This window comes from Ambystoma mexicanum, chromosome 3p (genome assembly GCF_040938575.1).
Source record: "Ambystoma mexicanum isolate Mex_15411 chromosome 3p, UKY_AmexF1_1, whole genome shotgun sequence".
Lineage (NCBI taxonomy): Eukaryota > Metazoa > Chordata > Amphibia > Caudata > Ambystomatidae > Ambystoma > Ambystoma mexicanum.
The window spans coordinates 516,865,255-516,890,734 of NC_090925.1; the positions used below are offsets into that span (position 1 = coordinate 516,865,255).

The 25,480-nt window shown below is 44.9% G+C and overlaps 1 protein-coding gene across 1 annotated transcript in view; it reads left to right on the forward strand.

Moving 5' to 3' along the window:
• DDX27 (DEAD-box helicase 27) overlaps positions 1 to 25,480 on the forward strand; it is a 1,027,557-nt gene that overhangs the window by 945,244 nt on the left and 56,833 nt on the right. The window contains exons 16-17 of the mRNA XM_069651193.1: positions 5,250 to 5,358; positions 5,735 to 5,829. Coding sequence (XP_069507294.1) covers positions 5,250 to 5,358; positions 5,735 to 5,829 — 204 coding nt within the window. The remainder of the gene's footprint in view (positions 1 to 5,249; positions 5,359 to 5,734; positions 5,830 to 25,480) is intronic.

Here is a 25,480-nt window from a genome sequence, read left to right on the forward strand (position 1 = left end):
TGCCGAAGCAGGATAGGCCGCCCAGAATGTATTGTAGTGATATAACGTCAACTACAGGGGTTGCTTGGGATCAAGCCATTGATAGGGCTCAAATTACCTCCTTCCCATCCCCGTACACTCCCCTACATGGTAACCCGCAATACACTCCAGCGGCCACCAACGCGCCGAACTTTGACCCATGGTTTCACGGGGGCTGCCGGATGGTGCGGGATATGCTGGTGGGGTGGGGGGGCGAGGTGAAAAACTTTGAGCAGTGTAAGAAGGACTTTGGCTTGGGGGAGAAGCAGAGGTTTTTGTATCTCCAGATTAGGCACTGGATCTCCCAGCCGTTGGTAAAGCAGGCGGGCTCTCGTCCCCTTACCCAGTTTGAAAAATATCTAGACACGGGAGACAAATGGGTGGTGACGTCCATTTATAAACTTATAAAACAGTAAGAAACTTTACAGTCCAGGAAATACATGATCAAATGGGCGCAGGATGTTGGGTCGGACATAGAGGAACAGGAATGGGTTAAGCTGTGGTCTCAGATCCTGAAACTTGCAAGATCTATTCAAATCCGGGAGATCTGGCTGAAGCGGATATTGAGATGGCACCTTACCCCCACTCAGGTTAAATAAAATATACCCTACTGTATCATGGTATTGTTGGAGGGAGTGCAGCGCAGTGGGCTCCTGGGCTCACATTTGGTGGGATTGCCCAAAACTTGATCTCTTTTGGTCTCATGTCCAGCGGGCAATCGCCCAGGTGTTGGGTGTCCAGCAGAGCTGTGACAGAGGGCGGGACTTATTAGGCCTTAATGGAATGCTGACAACCCTGCCTACCAGAGCGGACCGCAAACTGTATGTGATAATGATGTTGTCGGCTGCATTGGTCCTGGCCAGAAAGTGGAAGTCAAAGGACCCTCCACAGGAACACGAGTGGGTTGCGAGACTGTGGTCATTGGTGGCCATGGAGTGGCTCACTTACTCGATCCAGGGGCTTCACATGCGGTTCATCTCGGATTGGGCCAACCTGTTGTCATATCTAAAAGCGTGAGCTCGCCGTGCCTGGTGCTCCAAGGCCATGGCACTATTGGGCATAATTCGCCCTCAGGACGAATCGGACCTGTGAAGACTTGTGTGTTAGCGCATCTATCCTTTTTGGGATGCCATTTAGAGACACTGGCTCAAAGTCCTACCCGGGCAACCGGGCCGAATTAACATGCATTGTGTGTCTAATTCATTTGTCGAAGTCGGGCTGTCGGCAAACCTATTGGATCTGGGAGGAGGGGGAGGGTGGGAGGGCAGGGGGAGGTATTGGACGAAGGGAGTTTGTGTGTTCTCATTTTTAATGTACCTGTTTCACTGAAAACTGTTAATAAAAACTTATTGGAAAAAAAAAAATACTTTGTTTCTCTAAATCAGCAAATACCCATTGGGGCTGGCACACAGCCACTTCCTACACCCTCAGTTGACTTAAATAACTAGGACTCTGTAGCATTAATATATTACTTTTGGTATTTAGAGCAATACTAGAAGGGTGTCAAAACTTTTTTTTTTTTTTTTTTAGAATAAACAAGAGATCACAAATATTCTTAAGCAGGCGAATACTTTTGGAACCCCCCCAATGCAGAGTAAGTTAACCCCTTCCTGGAAGGATAGGTACAACACAATGTCAGAGGAGAGAAGTCTCATTCAGGGAACCAGGCTAGGCCAATGTCAATTGGGCAAAAGTCTGTCAGCTGAAGCACTTCTTGCAGGTGTAATAAAAGTCTTTGCACAATGTTTTAGAAGTCTTTGAAGAAAAAAGAAGAATCAATGTCGGGACACAAGCTGTTAGACTTGTGATAAGTAGAAGCTGCAAGCAACTCTACAACAAGAGATAAGTTCTCATAGACTGTACAGTACCTTTAGTTAGAAGATAAATGCAACAGATGACTAATGTTGCTGTGCAGCTCTGCAGATCCTGGTGTTCCTGTGCCTCAGTCGTGGGGACAAGGAGGACTTCTGGGGACTCCTGCAATGCAATGTGACGGTCACCGACAGCATCCTTCAATCTTCAAACAAGTGGCACTAAGGTGTTTCAGCTCCTCGCGTCTACCGCGAATAGCACCACTACGGTTTCTGGCTGTCGAGATGGGCTTTCCTTGCATCTGGGGTCCAGCACTCTGTTGAGGTGACTCACGCTCGGTCAGTCCTGCTTCTTGGGAGTCTGGAGGATCTTCCTGGAGCTGTTGGCCAGCTTAAAATCGACGCACATGAACTGGTGTTCCTCTCCCTGGCTCTTCAGTTCCAGCAGTGAATGCCGTGGAAATACAACCAGCATCAAGAGGATGTCCAGGTGGCTTACTTTGGAATTGATTGAACTCACCAACTCAAGGGGAGAAGTCTTCCTTGCAGGGCTTCTCTAGTCGAGGCGAATTCGGAGCTTCAGAACTGCAGCAGGGCTTCACCTAGCAAACCAACGGTCCAGGAGTTGCAGCAGGCGTCTCTTCCAAGTTCTTCTTTGGATTCCTTCGTCCAGTAGTCGACTCTGCCTTCCAAGCCAAAAAGCCTCGCCTTTTATGCAGGTTTCTCCCATTCATTCCAGTCTAGCTGCCAGTCAAACAGCAGGGTGGCTGTCCTTGCCGGACAGCCAGCCGGCCATCACCTTTGGGTGCATTCATATAACCAAGGGGATTAAGCACAGAGAGTTTCGGGCACCTCCCTCACTTCCTGCACCTGCCAGACCCTCTGGAGCCAGAGGCGGGCTTCAGTTGTGAATCCCGCTAAAGGCAAAACTAACAACGGAACCAAAGCTGCTATGGCGCGCAGAGTAAATCTTAAGAAGGATTTTTCCACAACGAAATGGCGAAAAATGAAGACCGGGGCCATTTTGACAAAAATAGCACCCAAGGGTGCTTTATTGCAGCTGCGAACGCAGCCCACGGTAAAAACACACAATGGTACTAAAAAGTAAACCACTGCCACCAGCCATTAATCGTAGAAAGGGTAAAATAAAAATGTTACATGAAAAGCTAGATAAAGCGGATACTACGTAACCCCTCCAGCACCCTGTTGTAAGATGGTGTGTGCTGGGTCTATAAAGTTACAAATGTAAGTAAAGTCAATTTCACTTTACTGCTCTTGGAAACAGTTTATCCAAGAGAAGGTATTTAAACCTTTGGGAAATCTGAAAGACTTCCCTGTGCCACTGCACTGAAGGTGCTGTTTGTCACAATGTAAAAAGATGCCTATGGAGTTTGTCAGACTCCAAAAACCAAAAGCAACACAGAGTTCAAATCACCGAAAAATACATGAGAGAGTGGGGAAAAAGGGTCTTAGTCTCTCCAGGTAAAAATGAAAAAGTCCTTAGAGTCCAGCCAAAGTGCTGGAGGTCTCTATGGTAGAGAGGAATTAGCACATTTCTGAGAATTCTCCCTAACATGAATCCATGCCAGACCCATGCTGGAGAGCAATTAGAGGTAAGTAACTTGTTCCTAAATCTACCTCAACCGTATAACCTTAGAAACTGGTTGACAATAGGGCACAATGCCCCATTTTATCTGAGGACTGGACTTAATAATGGTTAAGGATCTAATTCTAGAATTTCGCATACATGTTATCTTTGTTACTGGTTTTAAATGTACAGTTTTTATAATTCCTCACTTGTTTTGCCCCACGCAGTTATTGAAAGTATTGCTTATAAGCTTGCTAACTATTGATTAACTGTTTTAAAGGTAAAGTGCAGAGGTTCTTTCCAGAAACTCCAATAGTGAACGTACATATGTATTTGATAGTAGGCATGTGATGATACTTGCCTAGGGTTTTCATTGCTTAGTGTTTATTTTCAAATTTATATTTTCATACTTCTGCCTAACTGGAAATATTGTCTCTCATATTGTAGCCCTAGATCAACCTCACACTCCTTCTGAGTCTGGGCCTTACTGCTCTGCTATCCGACCTTGATTGGGTTTTGCTAGACTTCTGTTTGTTCCCTGTTGACTATAATAGGTTGGCCCCTCAGTATTCACCCCCAGTGTTCATTCTGAATATTTATCTTAACACAATACAAGTTGAATCGTTGCCAGAGACCTCCCAACTTGACCAACAAGGCCCACTAAGATAATGTGATTTGCCCAGATTGAAACACACTTGACAAGTGATTCTGCTGGGTCCTGCCCCCAGAAAACAATTCTGAAATTCCTCCTTGAATGCATATCTTTCCAGTAGTGTTTGGTGAAACGTTGGGGAAAGGCAATACTGTAGTCTGATGACTCAAACTAAGTGAAGACAAGGTATCCGTGCTCACCATGTGGTGTTCCTCCACATGTTGGCAAGATTGTCTTGAGTGGGTGTGACTCTTATGGTTGTCTCAGAAGCTGGCCCTCAAGGGTGCTTCAGACTTTGAGCAGATGGTAGCCATGACCTTTCTTGTCTACTTTATAGCCACTGCATGTCCTTTTTACACAAACCAAGTTCAGCTGTGTAATTGGTATAGGTTTTCCAATGCAAGGACACTGACTAAGCCTTGAGGCCCTTGCAGCAGAAAATAGGCTACTGTTCCTTCACAAAGTTGCAAAGCATTGCAACACAGAATTACTGCCTCCACCAGAGGCTTGCAAAGCTCCTACGGGGCACATGATAGTTGTCACTAGTGTGGTGCCTTAAGCTATGGCCCATGCAGGAAAAAGGTTGGTGACCCTGGTCAGTCAGCAGAATCTTCAGATAGCACCAGTGCTGCAATTTAGGACAATTTGGAACGAACATCGAGTCGTATACATATCATTCAACCCTTCTGTCTGTTCCACGATCCCTTACAATGGCTACTGTAACCCCAAGGTAACCTATACAACATTCCAAGCCCCAAAAGCTCAAGGTTTGCATGTTAACCTATGTTTGGGCATGTAATCAACACCTTACAAATAGGGCTTGAAGATCCCTCCCGCCCACCGCCCCCAACACTGATCTGGACCCACGCCCACAAGTCCACGCACCACAACACCACCCTAAAACAGGCAATTACTTTTCAGCTTAATGCTCTGTCAACCACTCCAGATGAATGCTTCTTCAAATCATGAAAGCCCTGCAGTACCAGCATCTCCAACACCAATTTTCCAAATTCACACACACACACACCACCACACCACTTACACAAGATGAACTGGTGCTGGTCAATAATTCTGGAAGGACATGCGGATGACTGTATCCGACTAACATTTCTGAAGCAATAGCTAAACGCTGACTGTGATATACCGGCTGCCAGAGCTAATGTCTCTTTTATCCCCACAGATTTCTGTAGCACAGAGAAAGCTGCAGCCTGGAGCAGATGCTACTGATGATGCTCCTCGCCCTGACAGGAGCTGGTTCCAGACAAAGGATGAGCGAAAGAAAGATAAACGTAGGCTTTCCAAGGGTTTTTTCAGACGGGTGTTATTTTTTGGGCGTGTTGAGTTGTGCATTGATAAGGAACCTTTGTGATGGCTGGAACATAGAGATGGGGAGGAGTGGGCAAGCAAGCATGAGTTTTGTGTGAAGTTTAGCCCACAGATTATGTAAGGGGACAGTAGACAAAATTAATGAGTGAATTATGGAATAGATGGCAATGTGCGTTTTGGAGGTCAAGGACAAGAATGTAGGTCTGTGATCTTGAGCCATAGACCGTACAGTAGGTGGTGAACACTGAAATAGTATAGAGTAACAATTGTAAACTCTATATTATAGAAATCTTTTTATCCACTGCTCCCTTTTATATTCTGTCACCATTGTCGTCCTAGTCTCCAAAGCACTGCAAGAGTTTGACTTGGCTCTGAGGGGTAAGAAAAAGCGGAAGAAGTTCATGGAGGAGAACAAGAAGAAAGCACAGATGACAGTAAGAGAATCAGTGTTGGCTGCTTTTAAGTGTCCTCTTCCTTTCACTATCCCATCTTATTCACTATCCCTGCTTGTGCTTTGGCTGACTTCACAGTTGTACCTGTGCCTTATTTTTTCTCACAGCTTCCACTTTCCTCTAATTTCTGTTTAACACACATCCTCTGCCAGGTCGTGGTGTGAGCCAAACCCTTGCCTACAAGCAGGCATCAAGTGTTTACGAAGTCCATTTGACTCTCCTAGGTGTAGCCTTGGCATTAGCAACCAACGTTAAACTCTCAGGAGCAAAGTGCTTAAAGTTACAGAGTTACTTTGGAACATGCAATAAGTGAATGGTCGCTAATATATTTATGAAAATCTGTGCTCTAATGTGCAGGAAAAAAGAAAGTGCAGAATTACAGGTGGGTGACTTTGTGTAGTAGTAGTCTACAGTAAAAGGCCATGCCAGTTAGGGTTGCCAAGATAGTTTGGCATCACCCTGGGTCTCCAAGCACTACGTTTCGTGTTGGGAATGATTCAGAGTCCAGTATTGTAAAAGGAATACCCTTTCTCCCACTGTGTTCAATGCTCAAGGTGAAAGACAGTGGGTCTAGCATCACAGTTATCGGAAATCGACCACAAGCTATCAAAACTTTGTGAATAGTTAGAAACGCCAAGCTGTCTTTCTCTATAAAACCGCCACCACGCCGGTGCGGTGTACAGTGTGTTTTGGTGCGAGGTGGCTGGATGTATTATCGAACTTCCAACTCAGCGGTGAGTCTAACATATACCAAAAAAGCTGGGCCTAAGGTTACAGCTGGTCTGTTGGGCGACTCCTTCAACCTTAATTAGATGCAAAAAGATCCAAAATGTAAACAGGGATCAACAACCCCTCTATTGCTGATATTCAATGATCTGTCGCAAATCACTGGACCAACGGTAAGCCACAAAGAAACCTGGCAAAAATAGTAAAGAAAATATGCAAAAGCATAAAAGAAGATCCAGGACATTGCGCCTTATTTAAGGTGATTGTAAATGTATTTTAATATTTTTTCTCAAAAAGTTGCCCTTATAATATTACACGTGTTTCAGCCTCTGCCGGCCTTTTTCAAATTAGGGCTAACATGTTGAACTGATAGAAACCATATACACAACAATGTATTACATCATACATTTTCAAGGTGGAAGTAAATCAAGAAACAATGAATGCATTTCAAGAAAAAACCCATAATATGAAAGTATCAGTGAAATTGAGTAGATAACAAATCAAAATATTCAATAATGAGTTCAAAAAAGAATAATTACACAGAGAAAGGTGGAAAAGTGGGGAGGGGAGACATACAAACAAAACGGGAGACAAAAGACAAATGTTATATTAGTCACGGTTATTACCTATTTGCTGTGTGTAGTAAAAGAACCACGGCTACTTCAGGCCAAAACTTACCCACACTGGGGCTCACTGACTTCTTATTCACGAAAAATGGATTGGGTTGAATCCCATTATCTGCTCCATTACCAAGAAAAGAATATACAATTGTCTTTCAGTTCCAAATTCATCTATGCGCGTGTCATACATCATGCACTGTAGTGCAAGCGCAGTATACTTCTCCATTATATACTATTTTCTTTTCCGTTTTAACATGATAAAGTTAACAGTCTACAAGTTAGTATTTATCTTGTAAAGTTAGCAAATCCATATTTCAAAAAGCGATCCTCATGTGGTTCGCTAATGATACACAAGCTTCAGCTTGGCGTAATGCCCGGACTCGATCCCCTCCCCTCTTATTCTGAGTAACATGCTTCAAGCCAATAAAGTGTATGTCAGACTTATCATTTAACTGGTGATTCTTTTGCCAATGGACTGCCAGGAACGCTCCTATTGCAATATGTATAACCCTGTAACACCAACAATGTACTTTTTGCCAAAGATTCATAAAAGCTAACGAGTTATACCGGAAGGCCGCCCAATACTAAGCGGTATTGGGTGGTTCTCGGAAAACTTATCAGACTATTTGGATGAAATTTTGAAACCACGAGCGACTCAAGTCAAGTCTAACTTACGGGACTCCTCTAATCTTATACGGATACTCCAATCAGTTGTTTGGCAGAAAACGTACTTACTGGCGACACTTGATGTTAAAGCCTTGTATACATCTATACAACATAAATGGGCATTAGCTTCTATTGATTATACCTTCAAAAATGATTCCGCATAATATTATGGCCAAATAGAAATGCTGAAAGAAATGCTACAGATAACTTTGGACTCAAATATATTTACCTTTAATAACTGTCTATTTCAACAGCGAAAAGGAGTGGCAATGGGGACGAAGTATGCCCCTTCGTTAGCAAATATCTTCATGGGGATGTTGGAGGATTATATTGTATACTCGGATACAGCTTTCCAAGATCATGTCAAACTTTGGACCCGCTACATTTTTTTTAATATGGGATGGGTCTGTAACCACACTACATGAATTCACAGCAAAACTGAACCATAATCAATTTGAGATCGAATTCACAGGAGAATCCAATGCCGAATCTATCAATTTTCTTGATCTCAATATCCATGTTAAGGAAGATCATTTGGAAACGAGGACATTTCGCAAGCCAACAGAAGTGAATTGGATCCTACATGCACAAAGTTGCCATCAACGCTCCACCATCCACAACATCCCCTTTGGTGAATAGATACTGGCAAGACGTAATTGCAAGGATGATCAGACATTCAAACAAGAATGCCAGCTTTTGAGAAGTCGATCCAAACAAAGAGGCTACCCTAACAAGTGTCTACAAAAGGCTCTTGAGAAAACAAAGAATTTACGGCAAGAGGATACACTGATCCCTAAAAAACACTCAAGAGGATAAACTAATGAAACTCATGTTTGTAACCCAATACAACAAGGATCATCAATTGATCAGAAAAACTTTACAAAAACATTGGTACTTGTTACAACTAGATGAACATCTGACCAAATATAGTCCGACTATTATTTTCAAGAAAGCCAACACTATCAAATCGACTATCTGCCCATCCATGCTACCAGACACACCGAAAAATAATGAAAACACCTGGCTCACTAAAATTGAGCCCGGCTTCAGGAAATGTGGCTACTGCACAATGTGCAAATTTGCGGGAGATGAGATTAGAAGCCTGGAGGGGCATAATGGAAAAGTATTTGTGATTAAACGCTCAATTAATTGCAGATCAAAATATGTGGTCTATGCGATTAGATGTACTTGTACAAAATTTTATATAGGTAGTACCAAAAGAAAGCTTAGAACTAGAATTCGGGAACACTTGGCTAAAATTGGGAGTCCAGATCCCACCCTTCCCCTGGCAGTCCATTGGCAAAAGAATCGCCAGTTCGATGATAAGTCTTACATACAATTTATTGGCTTGAAGCACGTTACTCAGAATAAGAGGGGAGGGGATCGAGTCCGGGCATTACGCCAAGCAGAAGCTAAAATCATCGGTTTCTTTAACACAACTGTGCTTGGTTTAAACCTGGATACTGAAATGGCATCATTTTTATAATTACTCAAATGTATCCTATATTACCTATTCTGTTATAATTGATGGAAATGCTGAGAATGCTGTTTTATCTATTATGGTCCAGGCAATATTGCATTACTTACAGCTGTAATGTTATGCTTTTTTCGAATTGTAAGCCAACATTGAGTTGAGCCTTAGTAATTATCAACGTGCTTATCCATTGACAACTCACTCCTTTATTGTTCTTGAATAGATCGTAATTAACTAATCCGCTTTCATCGAACATGTGTATGCACGATTTTGGTGAGTATACACCTTTAAGGCATTTTTGTAACAATGAAATAGCGTTTAGTCTTGATCTTGAATAAATGGTTTGACTAAAATAGCCATTGAAGAACATATTTGGATTCATAATCCACTAGTTGGTTAATGAGTAAATGTAGACATTCGCCTCACGCGCATGTTGCCAAGCAACAGGGCGGAGCGGCACATACGGCGTCGGGTATCCATGGGAACAAATAAATTAGTCCCAAGATGGCAGCCGTGTAGAACAGTGAAGCCGACGCGAGTGACTACTTCCCTTGTCAAGTAAGTGGCGTCTGTTGCTTTAGCACATTAGCAACCCACATGAGGATCGCTTTTGAAATATGGATTTGCTAACTTTACAAGATAAATACTAACTTGTAGACTGTTAACTTTATCATGTTATAACGGAAAAGAAAATACTATATAATGGAGAAGTATACTGCGCTTGCACTACAGTGCATGATGTATGACACGCGCATAGATGAATTTGGAACTGAAAGACAATTGTATATTCTTTTCTTGGTAATGGAGCAGATGACAATGGGATTCGACCCAATACATTTTTCGTGAATAAGAAGTCAGTGAGCCCCAGTGTCATGATGCCTACCCCCGGGCATCCGGATCGAGTCCATCAGCCCCGGGAGCAGGCATCCAGATACTCATTAAAACCCCAACAGCCCTGGCTGGGGGCTGTTTGGATTCAGTCCTGGCGCCTTAGGCGCCAAGCTCATCATAGAAATCAGTCCTGGCGCCATAGGCGCCAGGCTCATAGACTTTACTTACCTTATGCAGACCATGCTGCAAATGAGTCCAAGCCAACGTGAGGCCTGGATGGGACTATTTTATTACAGGGACTATTTTTCACTCGGGTGTGGTTCTGGGGAACTTCTTACCTGGGACTACTTTGCAGGCTATTTAAACCACGCCCGAACAGCAGCCCATGCTTTGCGTTATTCTGCATCCAGCAACGTGACGCTCACCGTGTCTGCAAGTCAGCATCCAGTCTTCTGCCACGCCCGCCTCGAATCCAGAGCTCCTAGACAAAAGGCAAAGAAAGGAGAAGAGGTTAGATCAGACATTATTTGATTCCTTACCCGATTCCGGACCCAGCACATCTCCGAGCCTGGAAAGGACATTATTTCAGCACGCGCCGCTTTGCCAGCAGCAGCGCCGCGTTATACTCAACAGTCCACCGCATCTTTGGACTCGGCGCTGCCTCCATCATTTTCTTTGTCGAAACCCAGCACCTGGGGGAAAAACAAAAGGAATAACAAGGTGAGCTGAGAAAACCAACAAGGACAATCTTTGCCACCATAGGATTACCTGCTTTACCCCCGGTGGTGGTATTCTTTAATTCGCCGTATCTTCCTATGCCGCACCTATAAAGGGAGAGAAAACACCAAGTTAAACTCATGCAACTCATGCAACTTTTACCGGACAGTGTTTGGTAATACAGACTCTTACCTGAACGCCATCAGCTGCCTCCAGGCAATATTCTTTTGGACCCAGCTGCAACCTAACGAGGGAATGGAACAACAGTGAACATCAGACATATTGAACTCTTTGAACTTTATAGACACTGGAGTCAATTTTCCTCCGGAACGCCTCCATTACCTTCAACCCAGTGAAGTAACTGGTCTCTACGCGCCCCTGCATGCCATGCAGGATGGAGAGCTCATCATTTAAAAACATAAGGTGAGGTTACCAAAAAGGAATATCGGAGGTGATTAGTGGGGAGAACGAGAACTGTTGGGGGGCCATCACTAAAGTCCACGGGTGGCAAAATCCCTTTCTCCACTTGCAGGAGAATACTTCTACGAGTCCAGCAGACAAGATTAGGAGGGCCAGTCCAGACTGGCATCTCTTCACTACGCATCACGTTGGTGGAGACCGCAGCTGTCCGGGTCCGATCGACGCCCCTGTGGGAACCAGGTGAGCGTAACGCCCAGTGTGGGTAAGTTTTGGCCTGAAGTAGCCGTGGTTCTTTTACTACACACAGCAAATAGGTAATAACCGTGACTAATATAACATTTGTCTTTTGTCTCCCGTTTTGTTTGTATGTCTCCCCTCCCCACTTTTCCACCTTTCTCTGTGTAATTCTTTTTTGAAATCATTATTGAATATTTTGATTTGTTATCTACTCAATTTCACTGATACTTTCATATTATGGGTTTTTTCTTGCAATGCATTCATTGTTTCTTGATTTACTTCCACCTTGAATATGTATGATGTAATAGATTGTTGTGTATATGCTTTCTATCAGTTCAACATATTAGCCCTAATTTGAAACAGGCCGGCAGAGGCCGAAACACGTGTAATATTATAAGGGCAACTTTTTTGAGAAAAAATATTAAAATACATTTACAATCACCTTAAATAAGGCGCAATGTCCTGGATCTTCTTTTATGCTTTTGCATATTTTCTTTACTAACATATACCAAGCTACTTGGTTCTGCACGGCATATTCTGCTTGTCTACTTAACGCTTTACAATATATCGGGAGTGTCTCCCCTAGGTCGTAGGCTCATAGCCCTTTATCCCCGTTCTTTATTCCATTTTGCATGGCCGCTGGCTAGTGAGTGATGTTTTGAAAGGTGCTTTATCTGCATCTTCTGGTGACGACTGAACAGCTTTTACTATTGTTAGGGAGAATTCTCAGAAATGTGCTAATTCCTCTATACCTTAGCGACCCCCAGCACTTTTGCTCGACTCTAGGACTTTTTCATTTTTACCTGGAGAGAGTGAGACCCTTTTTTCCCACTCTCTCATGGATTTTTCTGTGATTTTAACTCTGTTGCTTTTGGTTTTTGGAGTCTGACAAACTCTATAGGCATCTTTTTACATTGTTACGCACAGCAGCTTCAGCGCAGTGGCACAGGGAAGTCTTGCAGATTTCCCAAAGGTTTAAATACCTTCTCTTGGATAAACTACTGTTTCCAAGAGCAGTAAAATGAAATTGTCTTTACTTACATTTGTAACTTTCTAGACCCAGCACACACGGTGCTGGAGGGGTTACTTAGTATCCCCTTTGTCTAACTTCTCATGTAACATTTTTATGTTACCCTGTCTACGATTAATGGCTGGTGGCAGTGGTTTACTTTTTACTACCGTTGTGTGTTTTTACCACAGGCTGCGTTTGCAACTGCAGTAAAGCACCCTTGGGTGCTATTTTTATCAAAATGGCCCTGGTCTTCTTTTTTCGCCATTTCTTTGTGGAAGGGTCCTTCTTGAGATTTACTCTGCGCACCAAACCAGGTTTAGTCCCTTTGTTAGTTTTGCCCTTGGGTGGGATTCACAAGCGAAGCCCGCCTCTGGCTCCAGAGAGTCTGTCTGGGGCAGGAACTGAGGGAGATGCCCGAAACTCCCTGTGCTTAATCCCCTTGGTTACAGGAATGCACCCAAAGGTGATTGGCCGGCTGGCTCACCGGCAAGGACAGCCACCCTGCTGTTTGACTGCCAGCTAGGCTGGAATGAATGGGAGAAACCTGCATAAAAGGCAAGGCTTTTTGGCTTGGAAGGCAGAGTCGACCACTGGACGAAGAAGAACTTGGAAGAGACGCCTGCTGCAACTCCTTAACTGTTGGTTTGCCTGGCAAAGCCCTGCTGCTGTGCTGAAGCTCTGAATTCGCCTCTTCTAGAGAAGCCCTGCAAGGACGACTTCTCCCCTTGGGTTGGTGGGACCAATCGACTCCAAAGTGAACTCGTCTGGACATCCTCTCTGAGCTGGCTGTACTTCCTTGCTGTTGCAGGAACCGAAGTGCCAGGGAGAGGAACACCAGATTCGGAGTGCATCACTTTTAAGCTGGCCAAGAGCTCCAGGAAGATCCTCCGGACTCCCAGGAAGCAGGACTGACCAAGCCTGAGCCACTGCAACCGAGTGCTGGACCCCAGATGCAAGGAAAGCCCATCTCGACAGCCAGAAACCGCTGTGGTGCTATTTGCGGTAGACGGGAGGAGCTGAAACACCGAAGTGCCACTTGTTTGAAGATTGCCAGTTGCTGTCTTTGACTGCCCTGTGTCAGTGCAGTAGTCCCCAGAAGTCCTCCCTCTTGTTCCCACGACTGAGGCCCAGCAACAACAGGATCTGCAGAGCTGCACAGGAACAGAAGTCATCTGCCACCTTTTTCTCTGATCGTGTGTTTTGCCTTTCTTCCAGGAAAGGGTTAACTTACTTTGCATTGGGGGGTTTCAAAAAGTACTTACCTGCTTCAGAAAATGTGTGTGATCTCTTGTTTATTCTAATAACACTCTTCTTTGACACTCATCTTAGTATTGCTCTAAATGCAACAGTAATATGTTATTGTCCACAGTGTCCTAGCCCTTTGTCACCGGTTGGTGTAGGAAGTGTCTGCGTGCCATCCCCAATGGGTATTTGCTGATTTAGAGAAACTAACTAAGTGTGTGTATTTTGAAGTGTATTTTTGTGTTACTTTTATATTGCTCCCTTCTGAAGAAAGCTTATTCAAACTAACTGTTAAATAAATTATTATTTGTTTAAACAAGAAACCTTGAGTGTAAGTGTTTATTTGGATACTTGTCACTGTGATTCTTTGTGTAACTACCCTACTGCTCACATTGACCCCTCTTGAAATAAACCTGGCTTCTCAACCACACTACCAACATGTGTAGTACACACTTATACCAAAGGTTGGGTTCCTATTACCAGGAGGCAGTGGTTGTTGTAGTGCACCCAAAGGGTATTGCCCCAAATCTTTACCCAACAACTATCCAGTCTTGGCATTAATTACCACAACCAACGAATTTCTCATTGAGCACACTGCTTTTCATATAGTTATCTGATTCATAATGAAATCGTCTAGACTGCGGAAGCGGATTTCCGCTGTCTAGACGATTTAATTGCGCAGCACTGCCCTTCAAGCTGGCAAAAGAACATGTAGACCGACAATTGTTAGTCTACGGCCCCTTCACTCATGAAAAAAGACAAGCAGGACCATGAATCGGGGAGAAGATCAAAGATTCCTGGCTTTTTTCCTACTGTCACACCTGAATCGATTTCAGAAAACGTACCAAGCGTATTGCCTTCTCAGTCTGCTTCACAAGATATTCAAATTGAGAAATCACTTTCCGGCTCCCTTACCATTGACCTTGATAATTCCCTTTTAAAAATGTGTGTGGGGCTACATATTCATTCTCTGGGAGGTGCACAGCAGCAAATATCAGCAGCTTTGGGTCTCTACAACATAATAGTTTACGCAATTATATGCAAGGCCTAACCTTCAAAGACTATCTTCTTCTGATTCCTCAGACTCCTGACTCAACCAGTGATGGTGAAAGTACGCTCTTATCTCAAGCGATTTCCTTCGCTGAAGTCGGACACTTCAACACCTTCCTAGACAAAAATAGTCTCTTTTGACTTTGTGTTTGTTAGGGAGAATTTTCTGTTTCTGTGCTTAGTTTCCTTTTCCTGAAAGACCCCCAGCGCTTTTGCTGGACTCTGGGATTTTTTTTTTATTTTAAACTCCTGAGTGAGTGGAACTTGTTACCACTCACTCTTTTTCTCTGACTGGGATTTTTATTTGTACTGCTTTATGGAGTCTGATAAACTCCATGTGCTTAAAACAGGCATCTGCATTTTGCTTTGTGACACCCAGCACCCTATGTGCAGTGTGTCACTGAAAAGTCCCTTGGAGAACTACAGCTCCCAAGAATAGTAAGATAACTTGCATCTTCTCTTTTGTGGGTCCAGCACACACCACCCTAAATGGGGGTGCTGGGAGGTTACATTGTAACTCCTTCTCCCGCTCCTTATGTACCTTTTTGTTACAACTGACTACCTTAAATGGCTGGTGTCAGTGGTTACTTGTTACTATCTTTTGTGCAGGTTACTGGCAGGCTGATTTGTCTTCTTTTTACACCATTTTGCATGTGTCCGTTCCTTCTGGGCTTTTACTCTATCCTTTAGAATAGATTTGAGTCCTTTGGGAGTTTTGCCTTTGGCGAGCTTCATCTCTGAAACCCGCCCAGTGAGGGAGGAGCCTGAACCTTCACTGTCCTTGTCTGTAGGTATGCCTTGCTGAATCAATTTCTAACCCCACAGGTGATTGGACAGCTCCATGACTGTGAATGAATGGGATCCTGCATAAAAGGTGAATATTTTGAGACTACAGTCGCCCACTGGACAAGGAATCCGAAGCAGAAGACTAGCAGAGATGCCAGCAGCAACGTCCAGTACCACAAAAGTACTGGTGAAGCCTTGCAGCTGTGTTGACCCTGTTTTCACATCTACAGGGAAGACCCGCCAAGGACAACTTCCTCCCTTAGGCTGGTTGGACCAACTAGCCTCAAGACTGTTTTCATTTTGGGGCATCCCCCAACTTGCTGGGACCTTCCTGGACTGAAACTTTGAAGGTGTCTGTGTGAACCTCCAAAGGCAGGACTTCTTCAGCAAAAGTTCCCTCACCAGAGCTCAGGATCGACTAATCGAAGCAAATCTGACCGGCAATATTAGTTTCCTCTTGGCGCTATAAAATAACGTGCCAAAACCACAGAGCCGCTGAATCCTTTGCTGCTGACCCCTTCTCCTGAGTGCTGCAGCAGAAGCCCACCAGAGGTCCCCCCTTTAGTCAGTACCACCAAGGAGCAGGAGTCAGGGTCTGCAACGCTGTACCTAGAAGGAAGCCAGCTACAATTTCTTCTTCACTTTCAAGGTACTGTGGGGCTTGGGTTGTAATTACCTTGTGCCATTTTGGTGCTTCCTGGCTTGGGAAGTGCTGTTTTCTTCAACTGAGGGTTGACCTCAGCTCTGTTGTGCAGGGCTTGCAGCTTGCACACTGTCAGGTAGGCGCCCTTGAGCACTTGTGTTTCTTCAAGAACCACTGACTGGTTAGCTAACATTTCCTTTGAAGATCTTCATCAGAACTGGAACTGTCCATTTGACTTTGGCTATACTGGTTTCCCAAAGGTCCATCTTCTTGATCCTACTGGCTTTGGCAGTGCTGGTTCCTGCATAGGTTTTAATTACGAACACTTTGGTTGCTAGGAAACAGACTGCCTATATCCCTCTGGGAGATTATGCTAAAGTGTGTTCTGCCTAACTCTGAAACTTTCCCTCCCAGCGCAGTTTTGTAAAGTTGATGTATAGAAGTGCTGATACTGAACTTAATTGGCGTCAGTCTATGTGCTGGATATCTAAAGCATAGAAAAAGTTGCTCACCTGCATTATTGTTTCTTATATAACTTAATTCCATTTCACATTGAATGTTATTGTTAGTTGCTGCATTTTAGATTTGCTTGTGTTCCTTGTGTATATATAAATACATTTCTGATGTTTGTTAATCTGCTTAGAATCACATGCTGTACTTTGAGTAAGTGTTAACTTGGATGGCTGTGTTTACCGATTTCAGTGTACTGCTTTACAGCTCACATTACTCCCTCCTAAGATGACCCTGGCTGCTCAGCCACTCTACTGACTTGTGTAGTACAGGCCTATATTAAGAGTTGGGTCCCTAATACTAAGAGATAAGACTTGTGAAGTTACACACCAGTTGCACTTTAGAATAACATACCTAACAATGCTCGACAATCGCAGAAGGGCAGCGTGCACTGAAATTGATCCTGGCGAAAGTTGTTGTAGACGTCATTTTGGCATGTAGTACTGACCAACATCTTGATGTTGCTACTGTTGCGTCAAATATTAATGTTGCTGAACTTATTCCCTTCTGCTTGCATGATTCTGCCCCCCTACCACAATGTACACGAATAGCGGGATGCTAGCATAATAATACATTCAGACTTGCTGCCGGCAACTGCTGACGCTGTGTCTATTTATAATAGGCTAGGTAATTTTCCAGTGTTATTAAACCATCCTTTTATAACAGATAGACGGAAGAAAATGAAACGCATTTGCACTAAAAAGCTGAAACGGGTGATATGTAATTCAGAGGCTAATACTGTTTATCCTAGTGAATCTCAGGGTTGTACCATACTTCCTGCTATTCCTCCCATTGACACTCGAACATAAAATCAAAATTTGAATTTGAACCAAACTTGTGGCGCAGTTTTTGTGTGAAAGCAACAAATTTGTTATTTACAACATGAAAAGCTGAAGAGGCAACACGGTCTACTGCAAAAGAAAACTAATTGTTTGCAACCTTTTGGAGGAAATGTCTTTCTGTTTTACAGGGAACGCGATCGTGTCAGACAACTCACTCTAGATCAGTAGGTCACATCCCTACACGGCTGAGTCGTAAGTGAAGCTTGGACACTGGAAAATGGCACACTGAAATAAGTCATGTCAATATTGGCACGCTTTACATTCTCACAATTTACATCTTCTAAAGTTAAGTGGGCTAGAGACCAATCTGGTCTACATTTTAAAACGAGCGTCCTCAACAACTGACTTACGTGTAACGTTCTATCCAGCATAATTCATACATGTGAGCTCAGAGTTTGCAGTAGGAAGCAGCCATGCCTAGATGGAGACCATCTTACAGCAGTGAATTTTTCCAGCCTTATAAGCAGACCTACGGAGAAATAACTATTATTTGAAAGGTTTTAATGGTTGTAAAATTAATTTTGATAAATATATTCTTTTATTAAAATGTGTGTAATGGATTATTTTTTACAACAAAATCAAAATGATGGTAAAAAACAGTGCAATATTTTACGTTACTTTTATCAAAACCTAACATTCTAAGTTTGGATGTGATATACCAACATAAAACTGTAAACAACTACATTTCAAGATGGCTGCTCTGTAGAAAGAAAATTGGCTGACAAATTCAGCACAGTAAACAGTGCAAAAAGGGGTGTGGTTTGAGGGAAGATCGGTGGAAATGGGAGGAAAATCATATAGATATGACTTGGAGATGGGTGTTAAATGGGTGGGACACATATCCAAACACAAATCCATCCTCGTATGTCATCTGCATCGAAAAGCATTAGAGAGTCTCATTTAAAGCCCCTATTTCAAGCTCTTATGTTAAAACTCTTATTTTAATGACAATGGTTTTGGCTTAAACGTAGCTCTTTCAGCACCACCAAATTGCCCAAACTAAAAATGATACTACAAAAAAGGTAGCAGGCGCCCCTCTCTCGAAAGAACACGGCATGATAACCTGTTCAGTGGTTATTAACCACTTTGAAAGTTCGCATCCATCTGCTTTTTGCTCACTGTACCTTTCACAGATGGGAAATAACCCTTTGCATATCAGTCTTTGTCCAGTCCACATGGGCAGTCCAGCACCGAAATGCTGTGGCAATTCCCTTCTGAACAAGAGTACCAACAGCAACCCCATACACGTGTTTCAGCCTTTTTGGGCCTCATCAGTGAGGTGGAGCTGTGCCTCTCTGAGCCATGTTCTGGAGAGGAGCGCCTGCTACCTTTTTTGAAATAAAAATGAAACTAGCAGGTCATGTCGCACAGTGAACATATATACATTCACCATCAGTTCTTCAAATGCATTCAGAGTACGTAATCAATATTAGAGTGTGATAAGGTGGAGGAAGAGAAAGGTAATCAGAGCCAAGTTAAATCCCTTCCTTATAAGCAACATGCCAGGGAGAGACTTGATGGATGATGTCATGAAAGGTGGGTCTGCTGATAGATAACAAATACTTCTTTGATCCAATCTGAAGCCAGCTTTGAGACGAGTGGTGCTTTGTTCTAATACTGGTGACGTTTGTTTTTGTCTCTGTTGTTGAATTTTGAATAATGAAGGAGTTGACAGTACATGAAGACGATCCGGTCTATGAATGGGCCTATTGAAGTGATTGAGTTCTAATGAGAGGAAGATACGAAGTTGCACCCGTTGTGCGAAGTGGTTGGACCAGTGGGTCACGTTGATTCAAAAGAAGTTAATAGCGTAAGCGACTTAATCCTGTTATTGAGGACCGAGAGGTTAAAGTCCTCTGCCAGCTGTCTCCGGCCGTCTATGTGGCTGCCTGCGTCTCCGCTCCTAGCCCCCACCCTTCGGGAGGAGGAGCCGCAGCGAGGCGTCCCCGCCAGCCCTGGTTGTATGTGAGGGATGCTGGGCCTGCGCGACCAATGGGGGCCGATGCCGCTGTGTGAGACAGATGAACAGCTGATCGCCATCTACGTGGAAGAGGAGGGCACAGGCTCGCCGCGGCTCAAGGCGGGCTGTCAGCTGTTAGCTGACAATGCGTAATAGAAAGAGGGGGCCTGCTAACCGCAAGAAAGCCCTGGTTCAATGTGAGTGAGAGGAGTATTAATGACTACGAAGAAAACTGTGATCTAAGTGTGGGAAAGTACCATGTGAAAGTCTACGAATATGTAGAACTGGGCCCAGAAGTTTAGATGGACTGATAGAAAGAGGAAAAGGAGCACGAATATTCCTCTTCACATGGTACTAAGAACGTTATAAACTCTGAATGACATTTTGCCGGCAGAACCTTGGAAAATTCCACTATCCTGAAGAAGAGAGTTTAAAAAGGGGAATACGTGTGAATAATCTGTTAATTACCAGAACAAATCTATAAGATAGAAACAGACTAAAAGACAATTTACAAGGCCACTTGCAAGCACATACCCAATAAGACTTTTCAAGGTCCACAGTTACCTGCTCATCTGTGAGAAAGGCGACGGACAACCTGAGGGAGAGTTCCAGACTGCCATGTATCCTTTTCTAGTCTGTTTTATGCCGAGAATTAGCTGGTGAAATAAAGTCTGTAAAACATGTTAAGTTTGTCCAGTCCACTGCACTGATCTGTTACATAGAGGTAAGTGAATGAATGCAGTAAAGATAGAACCAAGTCACAAATTATTGTTTTCATAACTTCAGCAGTCCAAACCCTAAGAAGAATGGGGTCTTGTGCCCAAAAGTCACAGGAGCCACAAAGCTTCTCCCCAGAATGTATCTATAGCAGGTAATCTACTTGTGTTGGTGATATATTTGAAGAAGATATTCAACAATGGTACTAAGTAAATGTGGTGTTTTCTTTCAGATGATACTACCCATGTTCAGCGACCAAAAGGCAGTGGAATGGAATGTCAAGATGGAAAGGGACTAGTTCCCAATGATCTCTTATGCAGGACAGAGGATTTGGGGAGGACAGATGCACTGCCTTTACTTATCCCCCCTGACGCAGATTTTCCCAGTTGACTTGATGGGTCTGCTGGGGGACGCTCAAGGTTGGATTTCCTGCCATTGGTTCCAGTGAAAGGTGCCCAGGATCTGCAGGTGCAAGGATTCTTCCGTTAAGGTCCAGATGCAAGATTCAGCCCGTGGCAATGAAGATATGCAGGTTTCACCGATGCAGGCCTCTTGAGGAGGCCTGGGAGTCTCCAGCACTGTTTGCTTGATTGTTGGCTAGTTCTCCTGAGTGTGTGGGAACCTTTTATCCACACTCTTTTTGGTATTTCTTTTTGGAGTCCTGCTTTCCTCCAACCTTTCTGGCATCTATATTTTACTAAAGCAGCACACTGCACTTTTAGTGCAGTGTTTCTGGGAGCACCTAGGGCGTTCACTTTCTTGTTTCTTCATTTTCCTGACTCACTCTTGTAGTTACCAGGGCAGGGGGATCCTTTTAATCTTACCTGTGTTTTTCTTTCGCAAGATCAGCACACCCCACCTTAAATCGAGTGCTGAGAGGAGACATTTATCCCTTTTCTCGCCTCTCCAGTAACTTTTTTCTTACTGAAACAAGCTTTCTTTTCAGGCTGGTGGCAGTATACCAGTGTGGGGTAAGATTTCCATATTTATGATAAATCTTCCTTATCTGTGTGAACCCAAACCTTTTGCTTGGGCTTTGTGATTATTTTTCCTTGTCCCTAGGTGAGTGGGAATCTTTCCCCTCTGACCTAGTCTTTTACTCTTTTTATGGGTGACCTCTCTGTCTCTCCATAGTTTGTGTATGGAGTATAGTTCCCTATAGCTTTTGGGCTTAGGCTGGGTTACCCCTTTGGGCTTCCCTTTGTAATTTCCCTTATCTCTTGGGTTGAACTACTGTTCACAAGAAGTAAATTGGGATTCCCATCCCTTTTACATTTCATATAGTGAGCCAGAACACCCCACCTTGTATGGAGTGCTGGGGAGATGCCCTTTTTCACTTACCTGGTAAAATTGTTAACTTCAATGGCTGGTGGCAGTGAAACTACTTTTATGACTTTGTCATTATTACTCTCAGGCGGTCACATCGACTCCAGTAATGCACAGGAAGGGTCACCATTCTGTTAGAATGGTGACCTCCTTTTTTCACCATTTATCATTTGCATGTTGTTTCTTGGGTCTTTTGCTGTACTAGGTGGGAAAGACCTTGGTTTAAGTTTTGTCGTCGGCGGGAATCCTTTGTGGTCCCTGCCCGAGGCTCCAGTGTCTGTGAAGGCAGGAAGTGAGGGATGAGTCCAGAACTCTGCAGCCCTTTGTCTTCCAGCTTACCTGAAAGGGAAGGGCTGGGGGCTGGCTGGCCTGATTGGACAGCCAGCAAATCCCTTGCTGTAAACTGCAGGGAGAGTTTTCAGAAGTTATGCTGTACTTCCTGATAACTACCCCGATCCTAGAAGCTGCTGACAAGTCAACTACTGGAGCTGAATCTGAAGAGAAAGATGAAGAAAAGATGGCTGGAACAAATTCCAGCTACCCAAAGGCCTGCTGTGTAACAGGAGCCTGGTGTAAACCTTCCTACCAATCGACCTGTGGGTCCTGAATGTGACGACTCTACCCGGAGGCTGGTGGGATCCACTAAGCTCAAGAAGACCTGCAAAACGAGTCATCCCTCGACGTGCTGTGACCTTGCTGGGCTGCAAACAGCCAATACCTCAGGACCTCGAGACTGAGTTCAGTGCAACGTCTTCCAAAGTCCTATTCCTGCTGAAACTTTGGTGGATGACTCCTGGAAATCCAGAGGCACGATTCAACTCCCTGAAGTCCCCTCACCAGAGTGCTGGACCGAGAGAGTGAAGGGAATCCGACCGGTGAGATTCGTTCTTCATCTGGTTCCAGTAAAAGGGCAAGGTAATCCACAGAGCCGCAAGAAGCCTTTATGAATCATTTGTTGGAAGCCTTTTCTGCCGATTGCTGCGGCAAGTTCCCATCCGGTATCTATTTCCTTCGTCACCAGACCGAGATTCAAGGGAGCAAGTCCTGTACTGCTGCAGCGTAAAGCCATTCACCCAGGAACTCTTCTTTTCTGCTATGGTACCATGCTGGCTTGTCATCCTTACTTCAAGTATGTGAGGCTGAGTGGGTGATTCATGTGTTTGGGAGTTTGCCCATACCGTTCGCCCTTGCCTAACGCTGGAACCCCTATAGCGAGTCATCTGTGAAGTCCCTGAAAACGTTTAACAACCTCTGAAGCGAATACTTGTCTGAATAGTATCCTCAGGAACTATGACTTTCCTGCAACTGAACCCTATCCTGACCTGCTTACAGCTGGCTCCTAGACCACTAGGGTCCCTCTTTGCCTCTGAGAAAATGTGTGCAAGTGTGAAAAGTACTTACTTGCGAAAGAGGTTTCTGTGGTAACTGTATCTCTGTAAGAGAATAAGTTACAACGTGTCCTGAAGTTTATACTTGCCTTTAAGTTGCTGGTTGCTTTGAATAGTGTTCCACTCTTAAAAGTAATTGTGTTGGTACTGTTTTATTATTCTTAACTGAATGAGTGTAAAAGCTTACCAATAGGGTTTACCCACCTTGAATAACTGTCATTCTTAATGTGTACTGTTGGGTTTTGCTTTCCCTGATCTGCTTAGTGCATATCTAAAACTGTCTTGGAGTAAATACTTGTCTTTGATTTGCTTGTTGCCCCTCAGAAAAGTATATGGGTCCTTACCCTGAACTGCTTATTGCCTTTCTAAGTCTGATGAGTTTTTACTTGCCTTAGTATTGTATCATACACGTCTGAAAAGTATCCTTGGTATAGCTATCTACTCTTACGTCCCGTCCCCTTTCCTCCATACTGCATGGGCTTCCCTTGCTAGGGATGGGAGTTGGAACCTTCTTCACCAGAAAAACCTTCTTCCCCTTTAAATTTAGAGGCACGCAGGGGTGCAGCACTGGGAGCATGCGCTGCCCTGACTTTGCCCTCTGGCGCCACACCCTAGTCCCCTTTTCCGTGTCGACGGGAACAAGCCGAATTCACCAGTGCTCCTGGGTTTGACTTCGGCCATGTGATTCCACGCACGGATACTTCGACTGCTGTCGTTTGTCTTTTTATTATACAGGTACTCAGTGCTCAGGAGTCGCGCTCCTCCCTGGCTCATGACCCCTCCAGCCTGTGAAGACAGGTTCTTGGAGAGGTTCCTCGGGCTCATGAAATCGCCTCGGATGGGGTTTATCCTCTGGGATGCCATCAGGGAGGTGCTCCCTTCAATGCTTCCAGCACCTCAGGCTCCTCCGCCAGCTCCCCCGACCCGGTTCAGCCTTTGCCTCTGGCCCCCAGCCAATTCCTCAGGCGATTCGGTCACAGCCTCTGGCTCCGGTTCCCTGTACCTCAGCCTCCAGCTCCTGCTACTCCTCCTATGCAGGATCCTCCTGACACGCCCTCATCAGCCAAGGCCTTCCACGAATGTCTTGCTGGTCTGGCGCAGTACCTGGACCTACCTCAGCCCGAGGTCGAGCAACCAGCAGAGGGGGTCCTCACAGAAGTCCTCGTGCAATGCCCCTCTCCTAAAACGGGGATTCCACTGCAGACGGATGTTGTCTTCCTGGCTAAGAAGGATTTGCTCAAGCCCCACTCTGCCCAGCCAGTCAATCGACACCTGGACACCAAGTACAGGCAGATGGAGGGGGGTACACTCTTGCTAGCGGCCCACCCTGGGCCACACTCCTCGGTGATCGCTGCAGCATCACTATACTTCAAGCCTCAGTCGTCCTCCGTCTCATCCTCTGCGTCGCTGCTAGGCAAGGAGGAGAAGATCTTGGAGGCATACCTGAAGAAGCTGTATTCCAACACGTCCTTGCATCTTCGTCAGGCCGATGCCATGCTGGCTGCCGCTAACGAGAGGTTATGGCGGGAAATTGCAGACTTCCTCCCAGAACTCCCTACGCAGAGCCAATTACGTTTTAAGGCAGGACTGGCTGAGGCCAAGCTGGTGGCGCAGGACCTCATGGAATCCACCGTGGCTCATATTAGCACCTCTGGCAGTGCCATCTGTTTTGCCACGGACATGAGAAGGACAGCCTGGCTCCATGCAACGAAATTCAACCCGGATGTCCAGGAACGCATATTAGACCTGCTGTTCGAAGGGTGGAGGGGGCCTCTTCCACTCCACCACGTACGAGGAGCTAGACAAAAAGAAAAACAGCTCACAAACGGCCCAGTCTTTATCCATCTTAACAAAGACCACGCACAAACCATACACCCAGTCACAGCAGCACTCCGACAAAGGGCATACATACGGAGGGGTCCACGGCTTCCAAGAACTGAGTTCCAGGCAGCCGGACCGCTTGCCGACTCCACATCGGCGCAAGCAACAAAAATGGGGGGGCGGGGTGCATAAGGGCTTTTTCCAGTCCCCCTTCTCCGCAACAACCTCCGAGGGAAAGAAGGCATGACGTGCCCCTTCGGGTCCACGTGTCTCCAGGGGGGGGGGGGGGGCAGGCTTGCTCTCCGCGCACATTTCTGGCACCAGAATTACGCGGACCCCTGGATCCTCTCTGTAATATCCATGAGGTACTGCCTACCCTTCCCAGCCTCTCCGCCCTCCCCTCCGCTTCCTCAAGTTGGGACAGAAACTTTTCCTGCAGAGATCCGATCGCTCGTAGGGAGCCAGGCCGTGGAAAGTCCCAGCCTCCCAGCGAGGCTTGGGCTTTTACTCCAGGATTTTCGCCATTCAGAAAAAGAACCAGGCGGGCCTGAGTGTTGTGCTGGACCTTTCCACCCTCAACCTCTCCTTACCTCTGCAAAAATTCAAGATGGTTACTCCAGCTTTTATAGCGGAGACATTGTGCAA